Genomic DNA, 25,570 nt, shown 5'->3' with positions numbered 1-25,570 from the left:
TGGAGATCCATCAACCACATCTGCCACTAAAAAAGCCTCAAACGTAACGAGTTTCAGACAAATCAAGCAGTTATGGGGTTAACATCCATCCCGAAACGGTATTTATAAAGAAGCCAGTTTGCGTTAATCCGGAAGATGGCGGAAACGGTCTGAGTCCGGTGTTGTAAATGAACACAGCTCAGGAAATCTGTAAGGTGTCCAGAGTCCGAGGTGACGGGTCAGTAGCGGGAAGTGCAGCGTGGGTCAATCTATCAGGAGAGAGATCAGTCTGCGGTCTCCAGTACTGACCGACTCAGTGCCAGGTCCCAGTAGTGTTCAGCCCCGTGCTTCTTAAAATGTTCCCGTGCCATGTTCTCTGTGGGGCACTGTTTGAATTTGATATCTCCAAAGCTGCGATCTTTGGCTGTTCCCTGGAAATCAGGAAGGAGTATTTTATCACTGGCAAGGGGATGGTTAAAAAACTATAGCAGAATGCCAGCCAAAAACAAGATAAGAAAAATCAATAGTCCATTAAAAAGACAAGGACAGACTTTTGCTGCAATATTCACCATCACTCCAGAGATCTTCCCCACAGTACTTTATTTCCCCCCTAGATATTCTCAGTCTGATGGCTAGAATCAATCAACCAACTTCCTCTGAGCCCAGGTTGTCCTGAACCCACCCTCAGCCTGCCAATGGAAAGGAGAAGCACTGCAGTGATGAGCTCACCTCGGTCACTCTGCTCTCCTCCTATCAGTGTGTTCCTTGTTAGCACACTGGTACTGCCTTCTGCTTCCCTGCTGTGTAGTAGATTGCAATAGGCTAATTCAAATTACATTCATTTACTAACATTGCTTGGAAGAAAAAAAAAAGCCAGTACATGAACTGATTTGGCTCCTTGTGCTGCTTCTCCCTCCCCCAGTATGAGCTCTTCTGTACAGGGACTATACGAGGCCGATAACAAATTCAGATACAAACACTGCTTGGATTTAAAATACATTTAATGATGTATTAATGAATACAGAGGTGGATTATTTGTGTCTTTATATCTGCCTAGAGGATCAGCCCACCTACAACTGTAAGGGTTCATTTAAAAGTTTTCTTGGAGTTCTTCTTTGAACTGTAGTCTCTTTATATGTTGCTGCCATATTCCTTAAAAAGGAGAACTATGAGGTGAGTGAAAATCACTCATCCTCATAGTTTGAACCGACATGTGACAATGAAACTGTCACACGTCGGCTCAATAGATCTGGAAGTGAGCGAACACATAACGTCGCTCGCTCACTTCTCGATCCTGTTCCTGCAGAGAGCCGTGACTGTCACTCACCTCTCCCTGCAGGGATTCCCCCCCCTCCCCTGTCCGATCCTCCAGTTTAGCAAAAGACAGCTTGGCAGGGCTGAGACCATTTAGTTGACAAAAATGCTGTGTGTTGTCAGCCTACAAGCAAGGCCGGATTTACTCTCTCTGCTGCCCTCAATGTACCCCCCTGTATGCAGGCTGCATACAAGTGACCGACGATATCGCCGAGATCACTTGTACAAAACAAGCGTCAGCTTCCCAGCTGTACATTTAGCCCTGCTTGCCCAAAGCAGGGCTAAATGTAGAAAACTACCCGCCTGGCGCACGGAAGTGCATGTCCTGGGTGTCGGGAGATAGAACTTCCACACCCCTTCTGCCCCAAGGTTGGCATTGTGGGAAATCCAGCCCTGCCTTCAAGAGGACTTGGAGTGGAATGCATTTCTGGCACATCAGCAGGTATTACTCTGTAGTTTTAGGGTCTATAAAACTTTGGGAAATGTGCATGTAGTGCAGAGATGTACTACATTTATTAATTTTTTTTCTGCACTGACACACACGGTCGAAACCCCCCCCCAAATGACACATTTACAACAATATTAGAAGAGAAGACTGATGGTACACAAGGTGAACTTGGTACGAAGACTCTTTGCCAACTGGTTCGATTAGCGTTTACTCACCTCCCAAACTAAAGAGCACTTGTTGGCTTTCTTTACAGCTTCTTCGTCTGACTCGTCATCATCTGTCAAGAAGAAATGTGTAATTATAGAGGGCAACATTGACTGACCTTTATATACCAATCCGAATAAGTCAATTAGGATATTCCCAGCAGTTTTAAAGCATGTTGCTGTGCGCACAATTATAGATCTTGCTTACCAGCATTATGCAAAAAAAGAGAAAGTGCAGAAACCTACAACAATAAGCCACTGCTCCACTGATCTAAGCCTGGAGTAGGCAACCTCCGGCTCTCTACAGGTGGTGAAACCACATATCCCACCATGCATCTGCCTCTGCAAGTCATATCTGTGGCTGTCAGAGTCGTGCAATGCCTGATGGAATTTATAGTTCTTCAGAAGCTGGAGAATGCTTATCCATGGTCAACGCTAAAGAAAGCTCTGATTTAATTGGTTGCTACAAGTCACTTGCTGGCACCGCTGGAGGTCTGCGCTTGTATATCCAAGCTCTGAGAATGATGTACAGAGAAAGAGAGAGATCCGTTTGCCCCTTGACATTAAACTCAGTACCCTGTAACTAAAAATAACATGTATTCCATTCCACCCCTTCTCTATGGAAACTGAAACGTCAGTTTGAAAATATCCATAAAAGTCGCACGATGTGTAACAATATCATTGTCATGCAATTTCATAAACTAGAAAAGCAGAAAGAGTTTTAAAACGTAACCTTTTCATACTAACCATCTGCCTTTGAATTTGTGGTCTGCTCGTCCCACTTTATTCGGCTGAGCATCAACCGTTTAAATTTCTTCTGAGATTTAGGTCCTACAAAAGGATTAAAAACAGGCTTGTAGTAAGAGTAGAATAGCAATATTCATGATACCCCAAGGGAAATCAGGCAGACCTTTGTTACAAAGTGCTATTTTAACATCAACTATTATATTCCATTACAAAAACCCTTTATGGCCCTTTCAGACGAGTGGCCCGATCAGGTCCGCCAGTCAGTTTTTCAGCCGGACTCGATCGGACGCTCTATGCAAGTCTATGGGCAGCCGGGTTTAAAACACATGAGTGTCCGTTTACACCCAGTTAGCCCTGGCTCTGTCTGGTAACGCAGACGGATCACTGATCCGTTTCGACGGACGGGATCATGCCGGACTGGAGGCAATCTGATGTAAACTGACTTTAAAAAAAGTCCAGATATGCAAAAAGTTAACCGCTGCAGTGGGGCTACCCCGCACTGCAAGAGTTAATTGCACAACTTTCTCTACGGGCTGGAATTAAGAACACATACTCACACGATCCTTAATCCTGCGGCGTTGCTCGCTCATCTCTTTCCCCTTCCGCTCTGGTATGAACCTCAGCACCCTCATGTCTAATGCAAGTGAATGGACTGAATTAGACATGACGTCAGTGGGGCTTAGACTACTGGAGCCTAGTGGAGAAGAGGCTGCGGGACCGGAGAAAGCGAGAGAGACACACACACACTATTTTTATTACAAACTCTGCTTATCTACACTACACAGTCAGCAGCTCTGTCTCCATACACATTTGTGGATCAGTGTGAAACAGACTGACATTCTAGAATGCCTATTGAGCTCATCTTAACAGTCCTTAAGTAAGGCTGCAAACTACATTTCCTCACCTACAGAGGACAGTCATTTTAGATCAATGTAAAAGAAAAAGAATGACGCCTCAAAAAGTTGCACATATTGAAAATATACAAGATCGTCTCTTTAAATATCCCTTGATTTTGATTAAACCGTGTACTAAGCCCGTTATCCCCATTAGATTCTGTTATGTAAGCCAAGAGATGACAAACTTTAAAAATTGGATCAATCTTACCTCCTTCTACCACAACGACATTGACATCTTTGTGTAACACGACTACTCCTGTCAGGTATAGCTGATTAGCATTGGCTTCAATCTTGAATTTTTTGGAAGGATTGCTTAAATTGCGGATACTGGAACAAAGACATGCAAGCACGACATTAAAATAAGTTATGCGCTGTGAACCCAATTCTGACATGATTATCTCATATTTCAGTAAATACTGTCAGCTTACACTTAGCATGTCAGAATGCGCTATGCATCTGATTGGATAGAGCATTTGCAGGTCTTAAACATTTAAAAAGTGACACTAAATTCAGGAGTTAAATCTTAAAAATACAATCAAGTAGCTTAAAAAGGAGAACTATGAGGTGAGTGCTTTTCACTCACCTCATAGTTCTAGCCGACCTGTGACAATGAGACTGTCACAGGTCGGCTGAGTAGATCGGGAGGTGAGCGAACACATACCGGTGTTCGCTCACCTCTCGATGCTGTCACGGCTCTCTGCCATGACAGTGGAGGGGCTGGATTCCCCTCTCCGATCCTCCAGCGCCGACTGGTGGAACGGACGGGGGAGGGGGCGGGTACTGCCTCTAGATAGGCAGAGCCAGCTGTCACTCACGCAGCTGGGCGGATCCAGACATAATTGTCAGGATCTGCTTCAGCAGCAGCTTCTTAGTATACCTCGAGCTGTCGCACGCGGTATACTGAGCTTAGGGTGACGGGAGGACGCTAGTCTGTGTCCTCCCGTTACCCTGAGAAAAGCCCTAACCCCATAGTTCTCCTTTAACTATTAAAAAAAATTTATCTTATTTGTAAATAACTGGGCTGCAGATCCTCAAATCATCTCTAAATTGGTGCGGACACTGCTCTTCCTTCTGGAGGGTGGCTTCTTTACTTTTCAACACACAGGGACCATGGAGAATAAGTCACCGCTCCAAGCTTGCTCCTGTGATGGACTACAATCCCAATAGAAATGAGTAAACTAAACATGAAATTGTAGTCCATCACGGGAGCAAGCTTGGAGCGGTGGCTACTTTACAACACGTTTCAATGGAAGTTGCCCTTTAATCCAACTACACTTTGCTGGCAACACTATAATCTAATTGGGGGCTGTAAAATATAACCGCCAAACAAACAATCTTTGTACTCTAACCAAATGATTTTCCTAGACAAAAGATGAATTACACTGAGCATATGATGAAAAAATACATAAGCAGACGTTCCCTTTTTTAAAAAGGATCAGTAGGACGCAGATTCAGGCAGCCAAAGTTATAGGCAAATCTCTAAAATTGGAGCTTGGCCCAAACCTGTTAGGAAGCTAGGACATTCACTAGTGTCTCCTCCATTACTATACACACAAAAAAAAATGCCCCCTGCGAAAGAAGACAGGCAATACTAGACTCTTCTTCTGCATCGATCTAATTACATCTAGGGAAATACCGCCTCAGACTCTGAATCGGATTCATTGGATTGCCCCACCATCATTAGGCTATCCGGTAGTGCCATGGGGCTGGCAGTGGAGAAACTAGACTATCAATAGACAGCTATTATCTTTGGTTACAGCAGAGATTGGCAGTGTGGCAGCAGAAGAGAGGATTAACCATCTTCTTTTGCAGAGGAAACATACGTTTGTGTTATGTGCAGCCTAACAAGGTTTGGGCCAAGTTCAACATTTAACAAGAAAAGTTTGGGATCTGCTTTAAACTTTATCTGCCTGAATCTGGATCTACTGATCATTTTTAAATGCAGTTATAACTGCACATAACCTCTTCCCATTGCCATCATATCCCAGAATAGAATTGCCCAGGCTTTTTACTGGTCAACAACCTGAGATTAAAGTGGGACTGTACTTCCCTTCAATTATGTAATGTCCATGAGTTCCCTGGTTGGCGCTGACATCTTTGCCTAGAGACCCTCTGTCATCTTGATTACCTGTGCCGTGATGACAACTCATACAAATGCGCGGGAATTCATTCATCCTGGCATGTCAAAATTGTACACTGAACTGTGCATGCTCAACTCAATGTACATGGCCCCAAAGATTGTGAAAAGGCAGGCAAGAACTAGGGATGCACCAATAACATTTTTTTAAGACCGAGTACAGATACTTTTCGTCAAGTATTGGCCAATACCAAATTACAGATACCTTTTTTTCAGGGTCATGTGACAGTTTTTCTAAAACAATACAGACTAATGATTTTAGTAGGGCTGCAACAACTAATCTATTTAAATCGATAAAGAGAATCGTTGGCAAGGATTCTCATCATCGATTAGTTGCTGCTGCCGCTCTGGTCCTCTGTTCTCTTGCCCGCTGGTGCTGGCTGCAGCGGTCTGTATCCCTTTCAAACCCCACTGCTCTCCCCGGCTGTATTGGCAGAGGCAGCGTGGACACAAACCACTGCAGCCGGCACCAGCGAGGAGGAGAGACTGCCGTGACTGCATCCCCCCTCCCCAATACCTTTGCTGCTGCCCTGCTCCTTCTCTGCCTAGTGTGCCTCCACTACCGCTTTGGGTCTCCTCTGGCCGGGCACGCCTTAGTCCGGCCCCGGCTTAGCAGCGCCCCCATTCCGCCTGAGCCCCACCCCCCATGCCTCCTCTGCATTTAGGCCCCATTCACACTGAGCGAGTCGCACGTTTGTCGCGCGATTCGCATTTAGCGCGATATCGCGCAAATGCTTGCATTGAGCAAGCTAGAATCGCGGCAAAATCCGCTCCAAAAAGGGTCCTGCTGTAGCGACACACGACCCGCGACAGACAGAGCCCCATTGTCATGCATTGGAGAGCGATATCGCGGGAATTACCGCGCGATAAGTCGTTCAGTGTGAATGGGGCCTTAGAGGCTGGGAGCCATACCCTGCCTGCTATTGGATATTTCAAATTGCAATAGCCAATAGCAGGGTTGCTTTTGGACCCGCCCACTGCCTGCTGTCAATCAGCAGAGGAGAACCTGGAGAAATTTCTCCTTGGAGGTCCCTCCTCTGCTGATTGACAGGAGGCAGTGGGCGGGTGCAATAGCCAGCCTGCTATTGGCTATTGCAATTTGAAATATCCAATAGCAGGCTTGCTACTGCTCCCAGCAATACAGTAAAAAAAATTATGTGCATACCGTTTTATTCTGTAGTCCTAGATTTAAAGTACAGTAGTGAAGTGCCAGGGCCCGTTCCCAGCTGCAACCCTGGTAGTTCTGCCACTTACTCCAAGCTGTAGAAGGACTATAAATCCCAGCAATACATTACACAGCAATGCAGAATAATATGAAGCTACATACTCTCCAGCTCACCATAGCCACGCACGGTTGGCAGTTCTCCCTAGAGCTATGGCAGGTCGTTCCCATGGCTGTTCGGGCAGCAGGATGGAAGAGGATGACGTGTTGGCCGCCGCGAGGTCGCCAGCAAGAGCGGGACCGTACGGCAGCCGAAATCATGAAAAAATTTAAAAGTACTCATGAAAATGCAGAGTATCAGCACTGATACGAATATCGTATCGGCGCATCCCTAGTAAGAACTCTTTATTGTATTAGAGACATAGTATGTTGAAGCCTGCCTGTTCACACATTTATATTTGTTTTTATAAAGTTTCACTTTAAGGCCAGTTAAAAGGTTACCATCTTTATATCAAACTTATGAGTTAAAAGGTCATTTTGAACAGTGATGATCTATTTTGTCTCAGGAGGATACCGATTATAAAAGCAGTACAGAAAAAATAAATAAAACGTTTTGAGCTCTACTGTCCAGGAGGATAAAACAAATTAAAGTAACCAATATGAATATGAACACCTCCAGGTTTGTATTTTGGAATAGTCTAGCTTTTTACAGACAAGTTTGCTTAAGCGTTGATCAGTGCAACCTACCTATATACAGTTACGTGGACACCTAGTGTAATATCTTCTTTTAATTTTTTTACTTTCTTTTCTTTCCTCTGCTCTGCTGTTAGTTTTCTGGCTGCGTTGGCTTCTTCGTGTGCCCTGTAAAGAACAGTGTTAAGAGTTATAGGAAATGTCAATTAGCAAAGCTCTAGTCACTGAGAGAATATCATATAATAAATGGCCTGTCCAATAGAGCTATACCCCAGAGCAAAACAGTTTTGTTTTTTGTGGGATTCAGTTCCCACTAAACTAAGGGCAAGGAATTTAGTTAGGCTGTATTAAAGCCCAACTGAACGTTGCATGGCATAGGTAGATGGGGGCACACAGGGCTGCATGGACATGCGGTCTAGTTCTGTAACCTATAGTGGTAAATAATCTAGCTTGAATGATCAAATAACCTGGAGAAGGAGGTCTACTTACTTTTGTCGCTTTGCCATCTGTGCTCTGACATGGGCTTCTACTTTAGTGGGGTCTTGGACAGCTTCTGTTCCCAGAACTCGCATTAGATTAGATATCCTTACTGAAAAAAAAATATGAGTCACCAGTTTTAAGGGAAATCAATTGTGAACACAGATCGCATGTCTAAAGTATTAGTAAAGTATATAAAGAATTGACAAGAACAGACACCCAACTAGAATTTAATCAAAGGACCATTCCAAAAAAAAAAAAGAAAGCAGATTCAGCTTTAGCGTAATCCCTATAACTAACATCACCATCTTCTTAGATGTGCCTGGGGACCATAGAGAAAGAAATCCTTCCCTTAGATGTAGGTTCCTCTCTCCACTGCCATAAATATGAAAGCCTTTGATCATACCTTACACTAAAAAAATAGCATTACCCTTCCCAGGGGAAGGTATGAATGGCAGATGAGACATGAGATCCATGTTGAAGTTCTAAGATAATAAGATGTCATGTTAGGAGGGTTATGAAGGTCTGCTGTGCCCTCCACTGATCAAGAAAAAAAGGCTTCTCCGCAGGGTTTAGTATCCATTACCAAACTTGAAAATGCCTTTTCCTGAGATCTTGCGAGATTACAGATGAGATTTCCCTGCAATGCTCTGCTTATGTAACCTTCCCAGGATGCAATGCTTGGGGACCTTACATCACCAATGCCCAAGAGGGCCAGGAAGTGGAAAAACAATAAAAAGAGAAATATATGTTTGCTTAACTAATGAATGTAAGATGATTTCATATCCACAAGCAGAGCTGCATGCTGATGTGATTTTTAGTGAAAGGGGGTAAAAGGTCCGCTTTACCCCCAAAGTAGCCCATAAATCTACAGTTACCTTTGGGTTCTGGTGGCGGCATAAGTCCTAATCGTACTTTCTCCTGCAACTCCTTCTGTGCCTCCCTCCTGGTCTGACGGCGCAATTTCTTCTGTTCTTTTGTGGTAAGGTAAATTCCGAGTGTCACTGGAGCGTCTCTGTCAACTGAGAGAACAGCACGGTGTATTAAAACATAGATAACCATCCTAACAATTTCACAGCTGTAGAAAGCTGAGCACTGACTTACCTGGAGGGTTGAGCTGTGCTGGGTGTTCCACAAGATTTGTGATTCCATGAAATTCTTCCCGATGTGCTAATGACTGTGTTCTCCTATAGAAAAAAAAAAAGTGAAAATAAAAATAGCAAATAAATTCTTTTTTTTTCTCCTCCACAAAGTCTTTAGTGCAATTAGGAGTTGTTGAACCGTCCACTAATAATCCAGTTATCTTCGAAAATGACCCTGCTGCTTAAAGGGAAAGACTATAGGTAATGTTACAAGAGATGGCAGAGACTGGAGACATGCTAGTGAAGTTTTGGGGCAATGCTTTAGGAGACACTCAGGCTGGAAACGCATTGCATGAGAATGCTAGAGATCACTGTTACTGCAGCCATTTTACTAATTCAATGTTTCCTCATTTGTGTCCCTTAAAAATTGCTTGCGTCACATCTGACATTTCTCTCCGCAAGATTCATCAACCACTTGAGTCCCTGCCAAAAATTTCAAATGGCATTGGGATAGCAGTTATTTGTCCCAGTGCCCTTTTTAAAACGGCGGAGAGAATAAATATCGGTTCTCATGGGTCCGGGCAGGGTTGCTGTTTGGAATGACAGCCGCCATCCAGCACTAAGCTTAGGAGCTGAAACTATCAACTCCAAAGCCTCAGATGCTTTCACAGCAGTGTGCTGGGAAAGCAAAAGCAACATTGGGTGTTTACTTCTAACCAATAAGAAGGGTGGGGAGAGCTGTTCTAGCTCTGTCCAGCCTCTCCACACAGCAGCAGATCACTGCTATAGTGACCTATTACTGGCTGACTGCAGCCAGCAGTAGATCACTATTAGAACTGTTGTGCTGCTGCATAACTGCATGGGGGGTCCGGATCTAATCTTCACTGACCACATCCAGACGCCCCATAAAACAATAAAGTGTGAAAAACAATAGTGGAAATAAATCCATAAAGAATAATACAGTATGGAAACACGCACGCTAATTTGAGTCCTCATCTGCCCATGTCGATAGGGGAACAAAGCTCTGCTGAAATGATATGCATACATTCACTTTGAGCTTTGTCATGTGTCGCACTAAGGCAATATTCTTTTAAAACAGTGGACTTTGCTGATTATGGTTTGTTGAAATATATGGGAGGGCCCAAATTACGTAAACATTGCGTTGGGAAAAACTACAGTAAAAGGCATTTTTTATTTACCAAATGAAAACCCTACCTGTCCCTAAAAAATTATGTATAATATGTTGGGAGTAGAATATAGTACCTAAAAAAGGTATAAAATGTGCAGAACCAAGATGTCTCCAAAACAAACAAAAAAGCTCTGGGAGAGAAAGTCCCTGGGAACATAGTGGTTTAGAGTCAAGGAAAAAAATAATGAAAAAAAGATGGTTAATAAAAAAAAAATATATATACACTGCAAAAGAAATAAGCCACGCCATTTAACTGCAAGAAGAAAACCTGAGGGCCACACAGTAGATGCCAAATAGCCTCACGTTGAGCACCAGGAATTTAAAGGCCGTCTATAGACCTCCCTTTTCTACCAGCTGGTTTGCTGAAAGGCTTATCTACTGGCCTCATACTAAAGGTTACTGACCTAGAGCAAGTCAGTTGATCATGAGCAGTGACTTAACTTGCACCACACTTTTGAGGATTTGCAGGCGTGGGAAAACAAGTATGTGCAGAAGAAGCTTAGCAATGGCACAATGTGCAGGTCAATGAAACGTAAGGTCTTTAAAGATTTCATGTAGCAATCACTTACAATTCACTGCCTGTAGGCATGATGAAGGAGTCCCACCACTCAAGCTCTGGGATTTCTCCTTCTTTCAGCTGCTTTTTGGGTGCGATAAGAGCTAATCTGGTGGAAGTCTGGATACCGGTTTTCTTGGCAGCTTGTGAGATTTCCGCTTGTAGCTTTTCTAGCTGAGCCTGTTCAACACAAACAATTTTCAGAAACCAATCACATGAAATGTATCAACGTAAACACTGCAGGAGGATTCCCTAAGTTCAATTGCCGCTAAAACAGGCACACAAAATCCGATTGATGGGACAGCTAATTTTTTTAAATTGCACATACAAAGTAAAGACCAAACACGTCAGCTGTAACAGTTTCAAGAAACTCTTTCAGCTGGGAGTAAACAAAAACCTAAAACACAGACTTGTACCAAAATCCTCTACTGCCAACTATTCAGCCTCCTTAAATTCCCTCTGGTGCCTTTAGAACGTGTAATTCAGAGAATCAGTTCTCACTGATGCCGAATGTATACAGAATTGTGGCTGTGAATTCTATAAACGTATCTGTCTAAAGCGCACTAAAAACTCTAGGGTGGCATTCAACCTTACTTGGGGGCACTAGAGTCCTCGCAACTGTCCACAGCCCAAGTGCAGATGTTGGACAGACAAGATAAAAAAGGCAGTCTCATACCTTGCCACTGGTAAAGCATTAGGCTCTGATGGACTGCCTTTAATAGTAAATGCACAAGTATAAACACAAAGAACTATTAAAGATTTGTATTATTGCATATGTGCCTAAGTTTAGACTAACCTAACTTGATTTACCTCCATGTAGGAGGGAAGTTTTTAAGCATTTGTAAACTGTTAATCATACTATCCCTTATGAAAAAGGGATATATGGGATCAGGAACTGTCCCCTTTCAAGTACATAAAATCTGGGACCTTTAGTGTAATTCTACTCTCACATTAAGGGGGAAATTCTAAATTTATAGCGCAGGGCTGCATTGGATGTCAGTAGTGTAGAGCTGCAGCTAACGATTATTTTCAAAAATCGATTAGTTAGCCGATTATTAAGTTCAATTAATCGGATTAAAAAAAAAGGCTCCAGTGATGGACTACTAGTTTGTATTGAGATTGTAGTCCATCACGGGAGCAAGCTTGGAGCGGTGGAAGTAAAAAAAAGTGTGGTATGCAATATAGTACATTATACAGCGGCGCAATGGAGAATACCAGCAGCTATAGGAGGAATACAACAAATTGAAGCAATAGTACACTACAATGTACTATTGCTGGGATTTGGAGTCCTCTGTAGCTGGTGTTATTCTGCATTGCACTGTATAATGATTATACGGCGCAATGCAGAATACCACCAGCTATAGAGGAATACAACAAATGCCAGCAATAGTACATTATACTATAATGTACTATTGCTGGGATTTGTAGTCCTCTGTAGCTGCTGGTATTCTGCATTGCGCTGTATATAATGCACTATTGCTGGGATTTGTAGTCCACTACAGCTGGTGGTATTCTGCATTGTGCTGTATAATGATTATACGGCGCAATGCAGAATACCACTGACGGGTTATAGAGGAACAACAAATCCCAGCAATAATACATTATACAGGCTGCTTAATGTATTATTGCTGGGATTTGTTGTTCCTCTATAGCTGCTGGTGTTCTGCAGTGTGCCGCTGTATTATACATTGGTATTCTGCATTGTATTGTATATGGTATTCTGCATTGTATAATACAGCGGCACAATGCAGAATAAAAAAGATAAAAAACGTGTTGTTCCTCTATAGCTGCTGGTGTTCTGCAGTGTGATGCTTTTTTTTTTTTTTAAACAGGAAACATTAAAACAAGTCCCCCTTACCTGTTTCTGAACCCTTGTAAGTCACTGCAGCGGAGGCGAGGAAGCTCTGGCTTCTCGTGCTCTACGGGCGTGTGTCCGGCTTAGTGTGTGTGTGGCTTGTGCGGTGGGCGTGGCGTACGCGGCTCGGAGCCGCGAACAGGCTTTCTAATTGATAGTCGACGAATCGATGGTGGAAAACGTTGACAATGTTTTCCATCGTCGATTTTAAATCGACTTAATCGAATATTAGTTTGCAGCTCTACAGTACAGATAGTACCCACCCGTTCCGGTGGAGGGAAATGGTTGATGGTGAGAGAGTGCCAGATTTGAGTAAGTAATTCCTTAGGAAACTGAACTTGCCGTTTAGGGCTTGTTCACACCATTTTCTGGTCCAGATCTGGAGTGGCCTTCATCAAAAGTGCTGAATACTTTTTTTCCCCAGTTAGCTGCAGTGTGTTTTCATTGCGTTTTTGACGGGTTCCTGCGTGATTCTGGTGCGTTCCGGACCAGAAAAAAATGTGACATGCAGTATTTTTTTTGTCTGGAATGGAAAGCACTGCGCTGGTGTGAACTGGGGCGCATAAAACAGAGGGATACATTGTGATGCGTTATTAGTGCAGGAGCTAACTGTTCTGGTCTGGACAGAATCCGGACATCATGTGAACAAGCCCTCAATGCACATTATGCATGTTCGAGAGCGCTGCTGCCCGGCTACCACAATACGGCACACAGCACACACATTTCCCTACGTGTTTGTTTTTCGCATGCAGAGGGCGGGGTTGGTTTTAAATGTTATTTTTTTAATCACTTTATTTTTTTTCCCCACTTAAACTTTATTGGCATCAACAAGGGCTAACAAGCCGCTATGTGATAGCATTTGGAGGCGACAGGTTCTTGTTATGGAGCCCGCCCCTCCAGTACAATGCTGTGCTCTATCTTCTGTATAGTCCGCCTTGTGACAGCTGAGACTACAGCGCTCATGTCTCACCGATCACACAGCAGATTGGAGAATGGGTGTTCTCTAGTCTAATGCCCGCTCTCTAGCCTGAAGTCATTTGCCGTGGTACTGGGTCCCCCAGAACAGCCCCAGGGGACTTGTGGCAAGCTGCCACAAGTAATCTGAGCGGCCATATAGCCATCCAGATCAATTGTACAAAACAAGTGGTGGCTCCACTGCCCTACATTTGTACCTGCTTGTCTGCAGCAGGGCTAACCTTAGAGGGGGTTTTTTTTTGAGAGACCGTTCCAGTACTTTCATGAAACTTTTTTGTATAAAGATTTTTCTTTTTTTTTTAAATACAAATTACTGTAATTATGTATGCACTTTAGGGCCTCGTTTAGACAGACAGTAAGGGATTAAACGTTTTTCCCTCCACCCACATGCCACTGTCAATTATAAACAGCATTCCGCATTTAGCAGGCAGGGACACTTGCCAGGCATGACCAATGCAACCAAAACGGACCACATACGCAGTATTCAAATTATAAAGCCACATTGGGCTAATTTAAAAAAAAAAAAGGGGGGGCATTTTAGGAGGCAGTATAAATAATATGCAGTCACTACTCTACTCCTCTCTGAAAAGCGATCTACTGTGGATCGCTTTACAGTCAAAGAGGCCTTATTCTTATTTTTAAGTTAAATAAACAGTTTAATTAAAAAATTCCTCCGGTGCCGATGACATGACCGAATACAAGCACATTGGTCACACTGCCTATGCTATATGACAACATTGATGTTTAAACAGTGCCGGCTGGCCAGCTCTGCCTGAACACACCCCAGATGGAGCCAACAAACTGACCTTGACAGGAAAGTAGAAACATAACTCCAGGCAAAATATTTGGTCTGTGTTCATGTTGGGGAGATTACCTCTGTCCATTTGTCCTGATCACCGCGACAAAATGAAATATCACAGTTGTCTCCCCAGAACAAGTATAGTTGGGAAATCTACCAACGAGGACAATGTGCAAAGGTGGGACTTCTACTTCATCATTTCAGTAACACATGTACCATTTATGAATGGAAGGAGCGGGATGGAGTGCTAGTTTAGCATAGGTACACTTAGGAAAAAATGAAATGCAGATACCTTTGTCCGCAGCCTCTGAGCGATTTTCTCAAACTTCCCCTTATCGTGAAACTTGAAGGACCGTTTCGTCCTCTGTGCAGACGTGAACTGCACACGAGGGTCAAAAAAGGTGTTGGACTCCAAGTCTTCTGCAGGTTTCTCTTTCAGCTGCAGCTTGAACTGTTCCCTCTTCACGGCTCGGATGTTGGCTTTCAAAGTGGGCATGCGATGGGTGAGCTCTATCTCTTTTCCTGTCGCGTCAACTGTGCGGCCCTGATCGTCCAAAATAAGGGGAGTGGGTTTTGTTTGGTCCTTTAACTCTACTTTCCTATGAAGGACAATATTATATATCAGTCATCTCACACAGCTTTCAAGATAGACATTTCAAACCATCAAGTCACATTGCAGTCTGACCATTCACTCCACAGGAAAAATAAAAAAATATAGGTCAAGAACTATTGTTGCATTTAAAATAGACAGCAAGTTGTAGCAATTTGCTGAACAGAGTGGATATAAAATTGGCCATACAAAAGCTAATCCAACTACTTATGTACAGAATCTGTGTGCAGGGATAAGCTCCACAGAGTGATCCAGTGGCACACTTTCAGTTAAACAGGGGAAAGCCTTTAACCAATTACTTTGGGAATACCATGCATATCCAAGTGTTCTTTCCCATCAGGTGCCATTCAATATCAAAGGTCCCAATCTGTGTAACTGAGCTGCTATCAGCGCTTATTAAAACTTAAAAACTGAAACATATTAATGAGTTGACACTATCACCACCAGATAATTAACATTACAGAGATCTGCTTCACCAGCTTTAGGGGGCACGCATGAGCAGAAAAAAAAAAAAAGAGCCGCTCATTCACGGCACCCTGCTGATAGGAGCTTGCTGTCCTTTTTTTTTTTCTTTCCGGGGGCGGACGGCAAGTAGTTCATAAAGAACCACTAAAAACCTAAAACCACTCTTGACCTGTTTGAGTTCTGTTCTGAGACACACTACTGAATTAAAAGTAACAAAAGAAAGTATTGCTGAATTAATAGGACCATAGCTGAAACCAGTAGCTTACTGGTTACATTTTGACAAACAGACAAAAACAGAAACAGGCAGAAAGAACTGGTACTTACGGTGGAGCAATTCCCATGGCATGCAAGTTAGCCAAGCCCACCATATTGGCACCTCCTATAAGGCCAGGTTTCAAGGCCAGCTGGGCTTGGATTCGGGCTTGAAGTTCAGCTGCCTTCCTGGCCTTCTCAATAGCATCGTTCATGAATGTGGCAGCTTGGGATGGCTGGATGGTGTTACCAATGGACGACCGCTCAGACTGGGAGGAGGACATTTTGGGCTGTGTAAGCAGAGAAGAAAAATTGGTGTTCAAGCTGAACTCCATGCAAACAGCTAAATGCACAGATGAAATTATACATACATACATACGACAGAGCCCTTTTTACCTTCAAAACGATTTATTCCTATCCATCCTGTTCAGAGAGTGACACAGCTCTGCCACACCAAACAGTCCTGTCTGACACAGCTGCAGCGTTAAGACTTTCAGGTCTTGTCACTCCCCTAGCTATCTGCACTGACCATCTGATCTCTCTCACTCTGCTTTCTCCTGCTGTCAGCATGTGTCTAAAGCTGGCCATACACCTATAGATCATCTGCAGATGTTCTATGGTCAGATGGAAAAAGTGCAAAAGATTGCTCCATCTACGCTAAACTGTGTGGATGGAAGAATCTCCCACTGGGTCAAGCTTCAGTATCTTGTTAGTCGGCCCAACTGGCTCTCAAAATACCTGAACAATGTCTGCATCCAGATTGTTCAGGTATTTTAAAAGCCAGCAAAGCAGACTTGCAAGATACTGAAGCTTGGCCCAGTGGGACATTCCTCCATCCACACAGTTTAGCGTAGATGGAGGAATCTGTTGCACTTTTTCCATCTGACCATAAATCTGCAGATAATCTATAGTTGTATGGCCAGCTTTACACTTCGGCACAAATGATCGGTGCTGCTTCTCCCACCAGGGACTGCAAGAGGCGGATACAAAGTCTAATTCAGGTACATACGTCCTTAAATGCACTTTTTTCATGCAAGAAATGCAATCACTGAATACATACTGCATTAACCTGTGTCTTTATATCTGCCTGGAGCTCAGCTTCAAATAAAGTATATAACTGCAAAGTTTCAGTGGAAATAAAAAGCAACCACGATATGTAGGGCTTAGTTCATAACACCAGGGTGTCAGACATTACTAACAGAACAAGAGCTTATTACTATATTAAGGCAAAACATCATGCCAACAGTTAAAGCAGAACTGAAGCCAAAACTTTCTCTTTAGTTTAGGAGTAAGGGAGTGTTATCTACCCGCCAGCTTTTTTTGTCACCCATGTCCCAAAAGGGGAGATTTTACATCACTTCCTGTCTGCCAACATGAAAGGAAGTGAGAGGAAGTCCCTGGTGATCAGCAGGGTCACTAGAACCAGTGGAAGATTTCCCATCTCTTCCTGTTATGGTCACCACCCAAAATTTGGTATTTTCTTTCACTTTTATGGATAAAGATCACCAGGCCATATAGAGAGGGTGAATCTTCCTATTGGATACAAAGACAGCAATTAAAAACCTGACAGGTGCTCTAAGCTCTCTTTCTAGCTTAGGGCTTGTTCACACCATGTCTGTTGAGCTTTTTTTCTATGTGCCCTGTTCACACTACACATGAGGTGGTGTGTAGAAAACGCAGCTCACTAAATATGGGGTGAACAAGCCCTTTCTATTATTGCTTTCAAAGTCCCCTCCCTGATCACTCAACAGAGATGATGCTTATTCCCTGTCCAATAAGAAGGTAGGAGGTGGACAGGAAAGATTTCTGAACCACAAAAGGTGAAATGTATAATTCGGAACTACAAGGGTCACTTGTCTGACTAAGAAGTGTGGAAAATGTATGTAAATCACAAGATTGACTGGACAGAATTACAAACCCTTTGGCATGTGCATTTCAACCATGTGCTTAGAGGTTTGCTTGGTGTTTTGCTTTAAGAATTCCTGCCCAAATACAGCGCATGTACCCTACAGTCAATAAACTCCATATTTGCATACTTGTTCCAGGCCATATCAGTAAGTATTAAAACCATCAGATCAGCATCACAGCCAGGAAACGAAAGGAACAAAAAGGATGGAAGTGACCGACTCTATTAAGTATTGAATAGTGCAGTGGCACTCATTATAGAAAGTAGGGATGCACAGATACTTGGCATTTTCATGAGAACTACCAGTCCGGATGATGCCACAATCAATTGTTGTTTTTTTTGTATGCGTTCCGTTGCGTTTCAGTGTTTTGATGCGTTTCGTGTAGTTAGATGCGGGTTAGATAGGACAAGCAGTACTTTTTCTGACTGCATCTGAACGGACTGCAATGTTGTGAATTAAGCACAAGAAAGCCCTAAGGAAAGCATTGTGATGTATTTTGACTGCAGCAGTCAAAATAAACTGACTGCATCACAACGGCATATGATGTAAACTAGCCCTTAGGAAAACTGTCACATGACAAACAAAAATGTATCAGTACTTGTGTCTGTAAGTACTTGGGCAAGTATCAGTACTTGCAAAACTGGTATCGGTGAATCACTTTATTTTTATAAAAACAAATCATACATTAAAAAGGAGAACTATGGGGTTAAGTCTTTTCCCCATAGTTCTCCTTAGGGTAACGGGAGGACACAAACTAGTGTCCTCCCGTCACCATAGGCTCAGTATACTGCGAGCTGTAGCTCGCGGTATACCAAGACGACACCGTATACCGCGAGCAGCTGCTCGCGGTATACTGAGACGCAGCAGCTGAAGCAGATCCCGACAATTGTGCCGGGGAACCGCCCAGCATGCGTGAGTGACAGCTGGCTCTGCCTATCTAAAGGCAGAGCCAGCTGTACCCGCCCCTCCGTTCCGCCAGTTAGCGCTGGCGGATTGGAGCGGGGAATCCAGCCCCTCCCCTGTCATGGGCAAAGAGCCGTGAGAGGATCAGAGAGGTGAGCAAACGCCGGTATGTGTTCGCTCACCTCCCAATCTACTGAGCCGACCTGTGACAGTCTCATTGTCACAGGTCGGCTAGAACTATGAGGATGAGTGAAAATCACTCACCTCATACTTCTCCTTTAAAACAGAGATGTACAAATCCCCGGAGCTCCGTGTGCTCCTTACAAATGACAGCTGCCTCCTAACTCTTGAATTTTGCTCTAGTCTAGTCTTGGACTAGAGTACGATACTTGGTTTAGGTGCATCCCTAATATAAAGCTAATTACATAAAACTTCCAATGTGAAAGAATTATAAAGTTATATAGAACAAGGCATGCAATTATATATTAGATGCCTTTTTCATATATGCTGCAAGCTCAGTGGAGGCAAGTTCCACACAATGTTCTCTTCATCTGCAATTTGCGTGGGGTATAGGAGCAGCGTGAATTGTGTTCATAGATATTTAAGTATCCCCCAAGAAAAGTGAAGGTATGTGAAGGAAAATGGTATGAACCCAATACATTTCCATTGGTCCGCTTTGTTCGAGAAAGAACAAAAGAATAAAAAAGGGTGACAGGTCACATACAGTGACTGAGGTGTCCAAAGAAACAGCTTTAAGTACAATGCTCTGTAACGTTTTCATATTATGAATAGTGACAGCAAAATTCTCATAAAAAAACCTATCCCAGTCATACCATCGGTGGGGGACTGACGAAGCTCAGCTGTTTCTTCCGCTCTTCAATCTGCCGGGTTGCTGCTTCCATCATCTGTTTAATCTACAAAACAAACAAGACAACCTTATGCAGAATTGCTTACACAAACTACTTCAAAGAAAGTTGTATACTTTAGAATTAAAGTGTTCTTATACTGTATATGTAGCACCATAGCTCATAGCCTTCTATTGTTGCTGTCCCCTTTGTCTCTGCAGCCCGAGTTTGTACAATAATCCTCAAACAAAACGCATGCCCCAGGTATATCTGCCTATAGGGTGGCTCTGTTGCCATGTAGGGTTTCCCGGGAGCCACTGACAAGTCACGGCCAGTACTACCAAGATTTGGATGGAAGACTGCTATTAGAGGGGACATGAATATGAATAAAGGGCTGAACGTTAGGACACAGGAAGCCCTTAATGCTGATAGCGTGGGCATGAATATGCAGTATGACTAGGTGTGAGAAGTCATCGGACATTTAGTCTTAATTCAGAAGGCCATCTGACACTGCTAAGCAGGCACACATGTGCAGAGACAAAATGGGAGGGGAGGCTGGTTGAGATGCATTAAACCTATAGTCCCAACGCAGGAGACCATTTGACACGGAAGTGAGCGCTCCCTGATCTGGTAGTTTGGGGAAGTGGTGCTCTGTGATCTGAAGCTGGCATTACTGAGGTGTACAAATTGTAAGCGCTGGCACACACATTTGCTATAAATAATGTACTGGGAAAGATTTCTCTTGTTGGTTAGACTGCAGTCAACAGCTTTACTTTTCATTTGGGACAAAGGAGTATATTTACTAATGTACTCCTGAGACCCAAAGTCAGCTTATAATGGAAGATGGGAGGGGAGTAATCCTTGTGGGGATTCGGTGACTAACAGCCATCGCTTTCTGCAGGAAGAAGCCACGAGCTGAGCAATCATTGGTTCGTGATCGCTCAGCTCTCTATCTATAGCACAGACATGTGACAGTCTATAGTAGGGATGCACAGATACTTTTCGAGTACCAGTGCAGATACTTGGCATTTTCATGAGAACTACCAGGGTTGCATCGGTTGCAGCTGGGACCTGGCTCTGGCACTCCACCACTGTCCTGAAATCATTAGGTCTGTATTGATTTAGAAAAACTGTCACATGACAACAAAAATGTATCAGTACCCATACTTGCAAGTACTCGGCAAGTACCAGTACTCGTACTCACAAAACTGGTATCTGTGCATCAATTTATATTTATAAAAACAAAATAGGACATTAAAACAGAGATGTACAAATCCCAGAAGCTCCGTGTGCTCCCTACAAATGACAGCTGCCTCCTAACTTTTTTATTTTTCTCTAGTCTAGGAGCTCAAAAGTATCTGTACATGTACTCGTACTTGTTATCTGTGCAACCCTAGTCTATAGTATATTTTACTCTCAATATTTCTCCCTTGAAGTAAAGCTGTAGCAAACATCTACCGTATTCCTATCAGGTGCTTGGGAAAAACAAAACACCCTAGGGAGCTGAATGAACTTGAGGTTCAGAGCTGAAGCATCGGATCAGCAGTAGATTAGGAACTCTGTGTTCCTGATCTGCATGGACTGGAGGTGGCCTCAAGTCCCCTAGACCCCTGAGCTCTCAAAACAGTACTTTTCAAGACTGGTCAGCCCCTTGTTCAGTAATAGAAGTTACAAAAAAAAAAACCCAAAACACAATTTTAAAAAGAAAAAAAAAAAAAAATGAAGATCCCATATACACACTTACAATACATTTACACAAGTACGTGCCTACGGCACAATACATATTAGCAGGGCTTGAAAAATCCACTCGTCCTCTAGTCTGTGACGAGAGGACGGCGGAGCACGACGAGTAGCTTCCCGGCCGGCCGTTGTAATTACACGGCCGGCCGGGAGTTTACATTCAATCGAACGTCTCTAGAGACGCCCAATCGCTTGTATTAGCAGCTGTCACTGCCTTTCCCGGTCCCGAGATGCGCTGTGTCCGATGCGGCCGGGACTGGCACGGCTCAGTGACAGGAGATCAAAGGGATTTCAGTATACGATCTCCCTTTGATCTCCTCTCAGTCCCTGAATGCAGGAAGTGATGTATATTACATCACTTCCTGCATTCAGTGTCCCTCTCCAGCTACAGAAGCTGATAAAGCAGATCTCTTCTTCATCAGCTTCTCTGGGGGTACCTAGGTGATATTAGGGATCTTGGAGACCCCTGATGTCTCCATAAAGAGGACCTGTCATGTAAATTGGCTATCACATAGAGAACTTCTTAGCCCTCACCCCACCAAGTGATAGCAATAAAATTGTGTAAAAAAAAAAAAAAAAAAGTAATACAAAAATTAAAAGCATAAAAAAAATTTAAGAATTATTTTTATTTTTTTTTAAAGTCCCCGGCCCACCACATACACACGCAGATATGCGTCGGGTGCGCCTACGTGTGAAAACGACAATTGAGCTTATTGTGCAGCACATGTTACATATCACAGCGAACATCGGAGTGAGAGCAATCATTTTGGGGCCATTAATTACTGATAACACTAAACTGATGAGCAGTAAAACGGTTTAAGCATCGCCGATGGCCAATTTTCAGTGTGGTTGTTTTTTTGCAATTTTGCAGGCGCGTGTAATTTCCAGGCTTTGGTGTCTATTTAACCGACGTGACCCCGACTTTTATGTTTTACCAAAAAGATGGGTGAGAATAAATGTTTTATAATATAAATATAGGAAAACTTTTTTATTTTTTTATTTACTGTACTTTTTTCATTATATAGTAAAAAATAACTCCCCCCGTGGTGATTATATACCTCCAAAAGAAAGCTCTAAGCGTCCCCAAAAAATGTTAACATAAATTGCAAGGCTATAGTTCGGTCATGCTGACTGGTGACATTTTTTACTGACTGGTGAGACATCCTGCAAAAAACAAAAAGTCACCAGCACTCGAAACTTGAAATCAGAAATGTCCCTTTATTGGACAAAAAGCGTATCGAAGAAGCCGACGTTTCGGGGCCACACAGGGTTGCTTCGTCAAGGCAGAAAGTATGACCGGTCATACTTTCTGCCTTGAAGAAGGGACCCTGTGCGACCCCGAAACGTCGGCTTCTTCATGACGCTTTTTGTCCAATAAAAGGGACATTTCTGATTTCAAGTTTCGAGTGCTGGTGACTTTTTGTTTTTTGCTCTGTGTTTGCACGGTGCCATCCGTGAATCGAGTCACTTCGAGCACCATCATCCTTTAATTGGCCGGGACTGCTGTGGGGTGTGCGGAGGGCTCTCTCCTATTTTTGCATGGTGAGACACCCTAACATTTTTCAAGCCCTGCATATTAGGTATCCTCAACACTTACTGAAGTATCTGCAAGTATACTTGATAATCCATTTGAATGGAAAATAAAATGCCTTTGTGTCCATTTTCTATACAATTTATCTATCTGCACAATCCATATAGCTCATATGGCACCATCTACCTGTTACAAAATGAAAAGTGTAGCTTAACATTAAGCAACAGTTGCAAAAGCCTAAAGCAGGTAGGTAAATAAAGCCTTGTGCATTCTACCAATAGGAAACCAACATATAAATCTCACATAAATGGACTGTACACAAAGTAACCAGTTTACCTGCATCTTGGTCAGCATACCAGGGCTCTCAGATGGAGGACCTGGAATCACTTCTGGCTCCTCCACCTCCTCAAAACGTGGCACCCGTTTCTTTTTTGAATGAGAAGAATCCTTAGAGTCTCCATCTTCTCCAAACACTTCCTGAAAGACGAATACAGATATGTAAATCCAGCACATCAAGAAGTTCTAACAACTAAGAATTCACTTTTGTCCCTTATGGCCTTAGTAAGCAATGTAGAGTTAAGTTGCAAGGCAGTACAGTCCAGCTGACAGATGGAAATTTTAAAGTCTAAAATCTTAAAGATGAAAAAAGGTAATGAGATAGCTGTAATTTGTTTAGGGGTAATCCTGATAATCTTATCGTACCATGGCAAGCCTCCGTCCCATGCTAGCAAGAGAAGAGATACAGATTTAAAAAGGAAGAGCAGCAAAGAGAAGGGAAACAACCATGGATTACAGTAGGGCACACATTACAGTATTGTTTTATGTTAAAAAATCCGAGGGTTTAATGTTACTTTAAGCTTCAGCTCCTTGTAAATAATACTCGTCTGATCTCAGTAAACCACCTACCCTAATTTCTCTCTTTCTGCTTCTATCGCTGCTTGATTTTGAATGCCTTGAGGAGCCTCGGCTTTCCCTGACAGCATCATACAGCTTGTCAACAAAACGCAGTGTGGAGTCATCAAGGAACGGCTTCAGATGGTCTGGAGGAGAAGGGCGATATGATAAATCGGGTCTTGCATAACTAGACAATATTTACACGGATCAACAGCCTAACCACACAGTGACAAAATGACATAACGGAATCACAGGCTGGAAAAAAAAAAAAGACAAGTCCATCGGATTCAACCTATAGCGGGAAGATTAATCTGTCACACAGAACATGTAAACATTTTTTTATAGGAAAAAGCACTCCAGCCAGAGTGGAGGAGGAGAGAGGTGAGCGGTCACTGACACGGTACTGAGTATATCTTTTTTTATTTTAGATCCTAGACCAAAACAAGCACCTAACCCTTGCAGAGCCGCGTTCTTCTTTAGAGTTCAGGGATCAGTTAATACAAAAGTAAACCAAATTCTAAGAAAGTGTACAAGGACAACTTACCGGCAGCTTTCTTTTTGTCCATTCCCTTCCCGACACAGTTCAGGGCTGCAGTGACCACAGTGGGCTCTGAGAACCCCAGAACTCCTTTTACAGTCTTCTCCACCCATGGCTTTAAATCCTCCAGTTCTCTCTTAGAAAGAGACATATTCACAGAGGAGGATGAGTGCTTATCCAAAAGCTGAAAAACAAATGGAGTGAAATAAATGCGGCTGCAGCTCCTCACTCTTTGCAAGTAAACATCTTAAAGGAGAACTATTGGGTTAAGGCTTTTCCCCATAGTTCTCCTTAGGGTAACGGGAGGACAAAAACTAGCGTCTTCCCGTCACCCTAAGCTCAGTATACTGAGACGCCGCAGTATACCGCGAGCTACAGCTTGCGGTATACTGAGAAGCCGTAGCTGAAGCGAATCCCGACAATTATGTCTGGATCCGCCCAGCTGGGTGAGTGACAGCTGGCTCTGCCTATCTAGAGGCAGAGCCAGCTGTACCCGCCCGCTCCCCCGTCCGGCCAATCAGCGCTGGAGGATCGGAGCAGGGGAATCCAGCCCCTCCCCTGTCACGGCAGAGAGCCGTGACAGGATCGTGAAGTGAGCGAACGCCAGTATGTGTTCGCTCACTTCCCGATCTACTGAGCCGACCTGACAGTCTCATTGTCACAGGTCAGCTGGTACTATGAGGCAAGTGAAAAGCACTCACCTCATAGTTCTCCTTTAAGTCAGGGCTGGATGAATGCCAGGAGCCGGGTCGCCATGGCTTCTCAAAAATGACAGCTGGTACCCAACTTTCGAGGTTTCCTCTAGATGTTGTCAATGGAGCCGGCTCCTAAAGAAACTACTACTGGCTCCCGGATTGAACAGACTGGCTCCCGAATAACATATTAATTTGTCCAGCACTGTCTTAATCTGCTTTTGGGTATTAAAACAAGCTGAGCCAAAACTGTTTCTGCATGTGCTCAACAATACAGAAAACAAGTGCAGACCTCTGTTTACAGTCAGCCTCAGGAGCTGTAATTCAAGCAGAACTGCAGACGCACATCATCTAAGCATCTGTTATATACCCCACCTTTCCCCTAAAAACTCTAGGGGGGGGGGAGGGCAGGGATTTAAAGTTCCTCTTTAAGCTTTAGAATTGAAAGACAGAAGCTGATTGGTTGCCATGGGCAACTGCTCCACATTCTGTCTGCTTCAGATTTTATAAATCCCCTGTCTCTGAGCAGTACCAGGGTCTGCATTGTAGGGACTGAATGGAGACTATCAGCGCACATTGGTGCCCACGTCGGTGCACACATTGATGAAATCGATGTAATATGAACAAGTTAGAAAAACAAACTTTGAACTTTCAAGCAAATACCATTTAAAACTGCTCCTC

The 25,570-nt window shown here is 43.4% G+C and overlaps 1 protein-coding gene across 2 annotated transcripts; it reads right to left on the bottom strand.

Moving 5' to 3' along the window:
* Nucleotides 1-206: 206 nt before the first annotated feature.
* On the bottom strand, nt 207-24,376 carry PRPF3 (pre-mRNA processing factor 3). Of its 2 annotated transcripts, none has more exons than XM_018559900.1 (15): nt 24,204-24,376; nt 23,672-23,805; nt 23,102-23,242; nt 19,483-19,563; nt 15,912-16,129; nt 14,805-15,111; nt 10,897-11,063; nt 9,161-9,243; nt 8,935-9,078; nt 8,069-8,168; nt 7,634-7,747; nt 3,796-3,914; nt 2,692-2,775; nt 1,957-2,018; nt 207-410 (listed from the first exon to the last, which is right to left on the bottom strand). In XM_018559900.1, the coding sequence occupies exons 1-15, from the start codon at nt 24,346-24,348 to the stop codon at nt 264-266; spliced, it is 2,046 nt and encodes a 681-aa protein (XP_018415402.1). In that variant the 5' UTR covers nt 24,349-24,376; the 3' UTR covers nt 207-263. The 2 variants fall into 2 exon arrangements, with proteins under 2 accessions (XP_018415402.1, XP_018415403.1); XM_018559901.1 differs by having other exon boundaries at nt 9,161-9,240.
* Between the last annotated feature and the right edge of the window lie 1,194 nt (nt 24,377-25,570).

Source organism: Nanorana parkeri, unplaced genomic scaffold, assembly GCF_000935625.1.
Source record: "Nanorana parkeri isolate BGI_ZX_2015 unplaced genomic scaffold, ASM93562v1 scaffold420, whole genome shotgun sequence".
Taxonomy (NCBI): Eukaryota; Metazoa; Chordata; class Amphibia; order Anura; family Dicroglossidae; genus Nanorana; species Nanorana parkeri.
This window is presented reverse-complemented; position numbering and strand designations above follow the sequence as displayed.

Excerpts from the sequence above, each read along its gene's own strand:
- PRPF3 (XM_018559900.1), bottom strand. The coding sequence starts at position 24,348 with ATGTCTCTTTCTAAGAGAGAACTGGAGGATTTAAAGCCATGGGTGGAG. Across the intron at positions 15,112-15,911 it reads GCCATGGGAATTGCTCCACC|GAAAGTAGAGTTAAAGGACC; the intron begins GTAAGTACCAGT and ends TGTCCTTCATAG. Across the intron at positions 7,748-8,068 it reads CAGATGGCAAAGCGACAAAA|GGCACACGAAGAAGCCAACG; the intron begins GTAAGTAGACCT and ends TGTTCTTTACAG.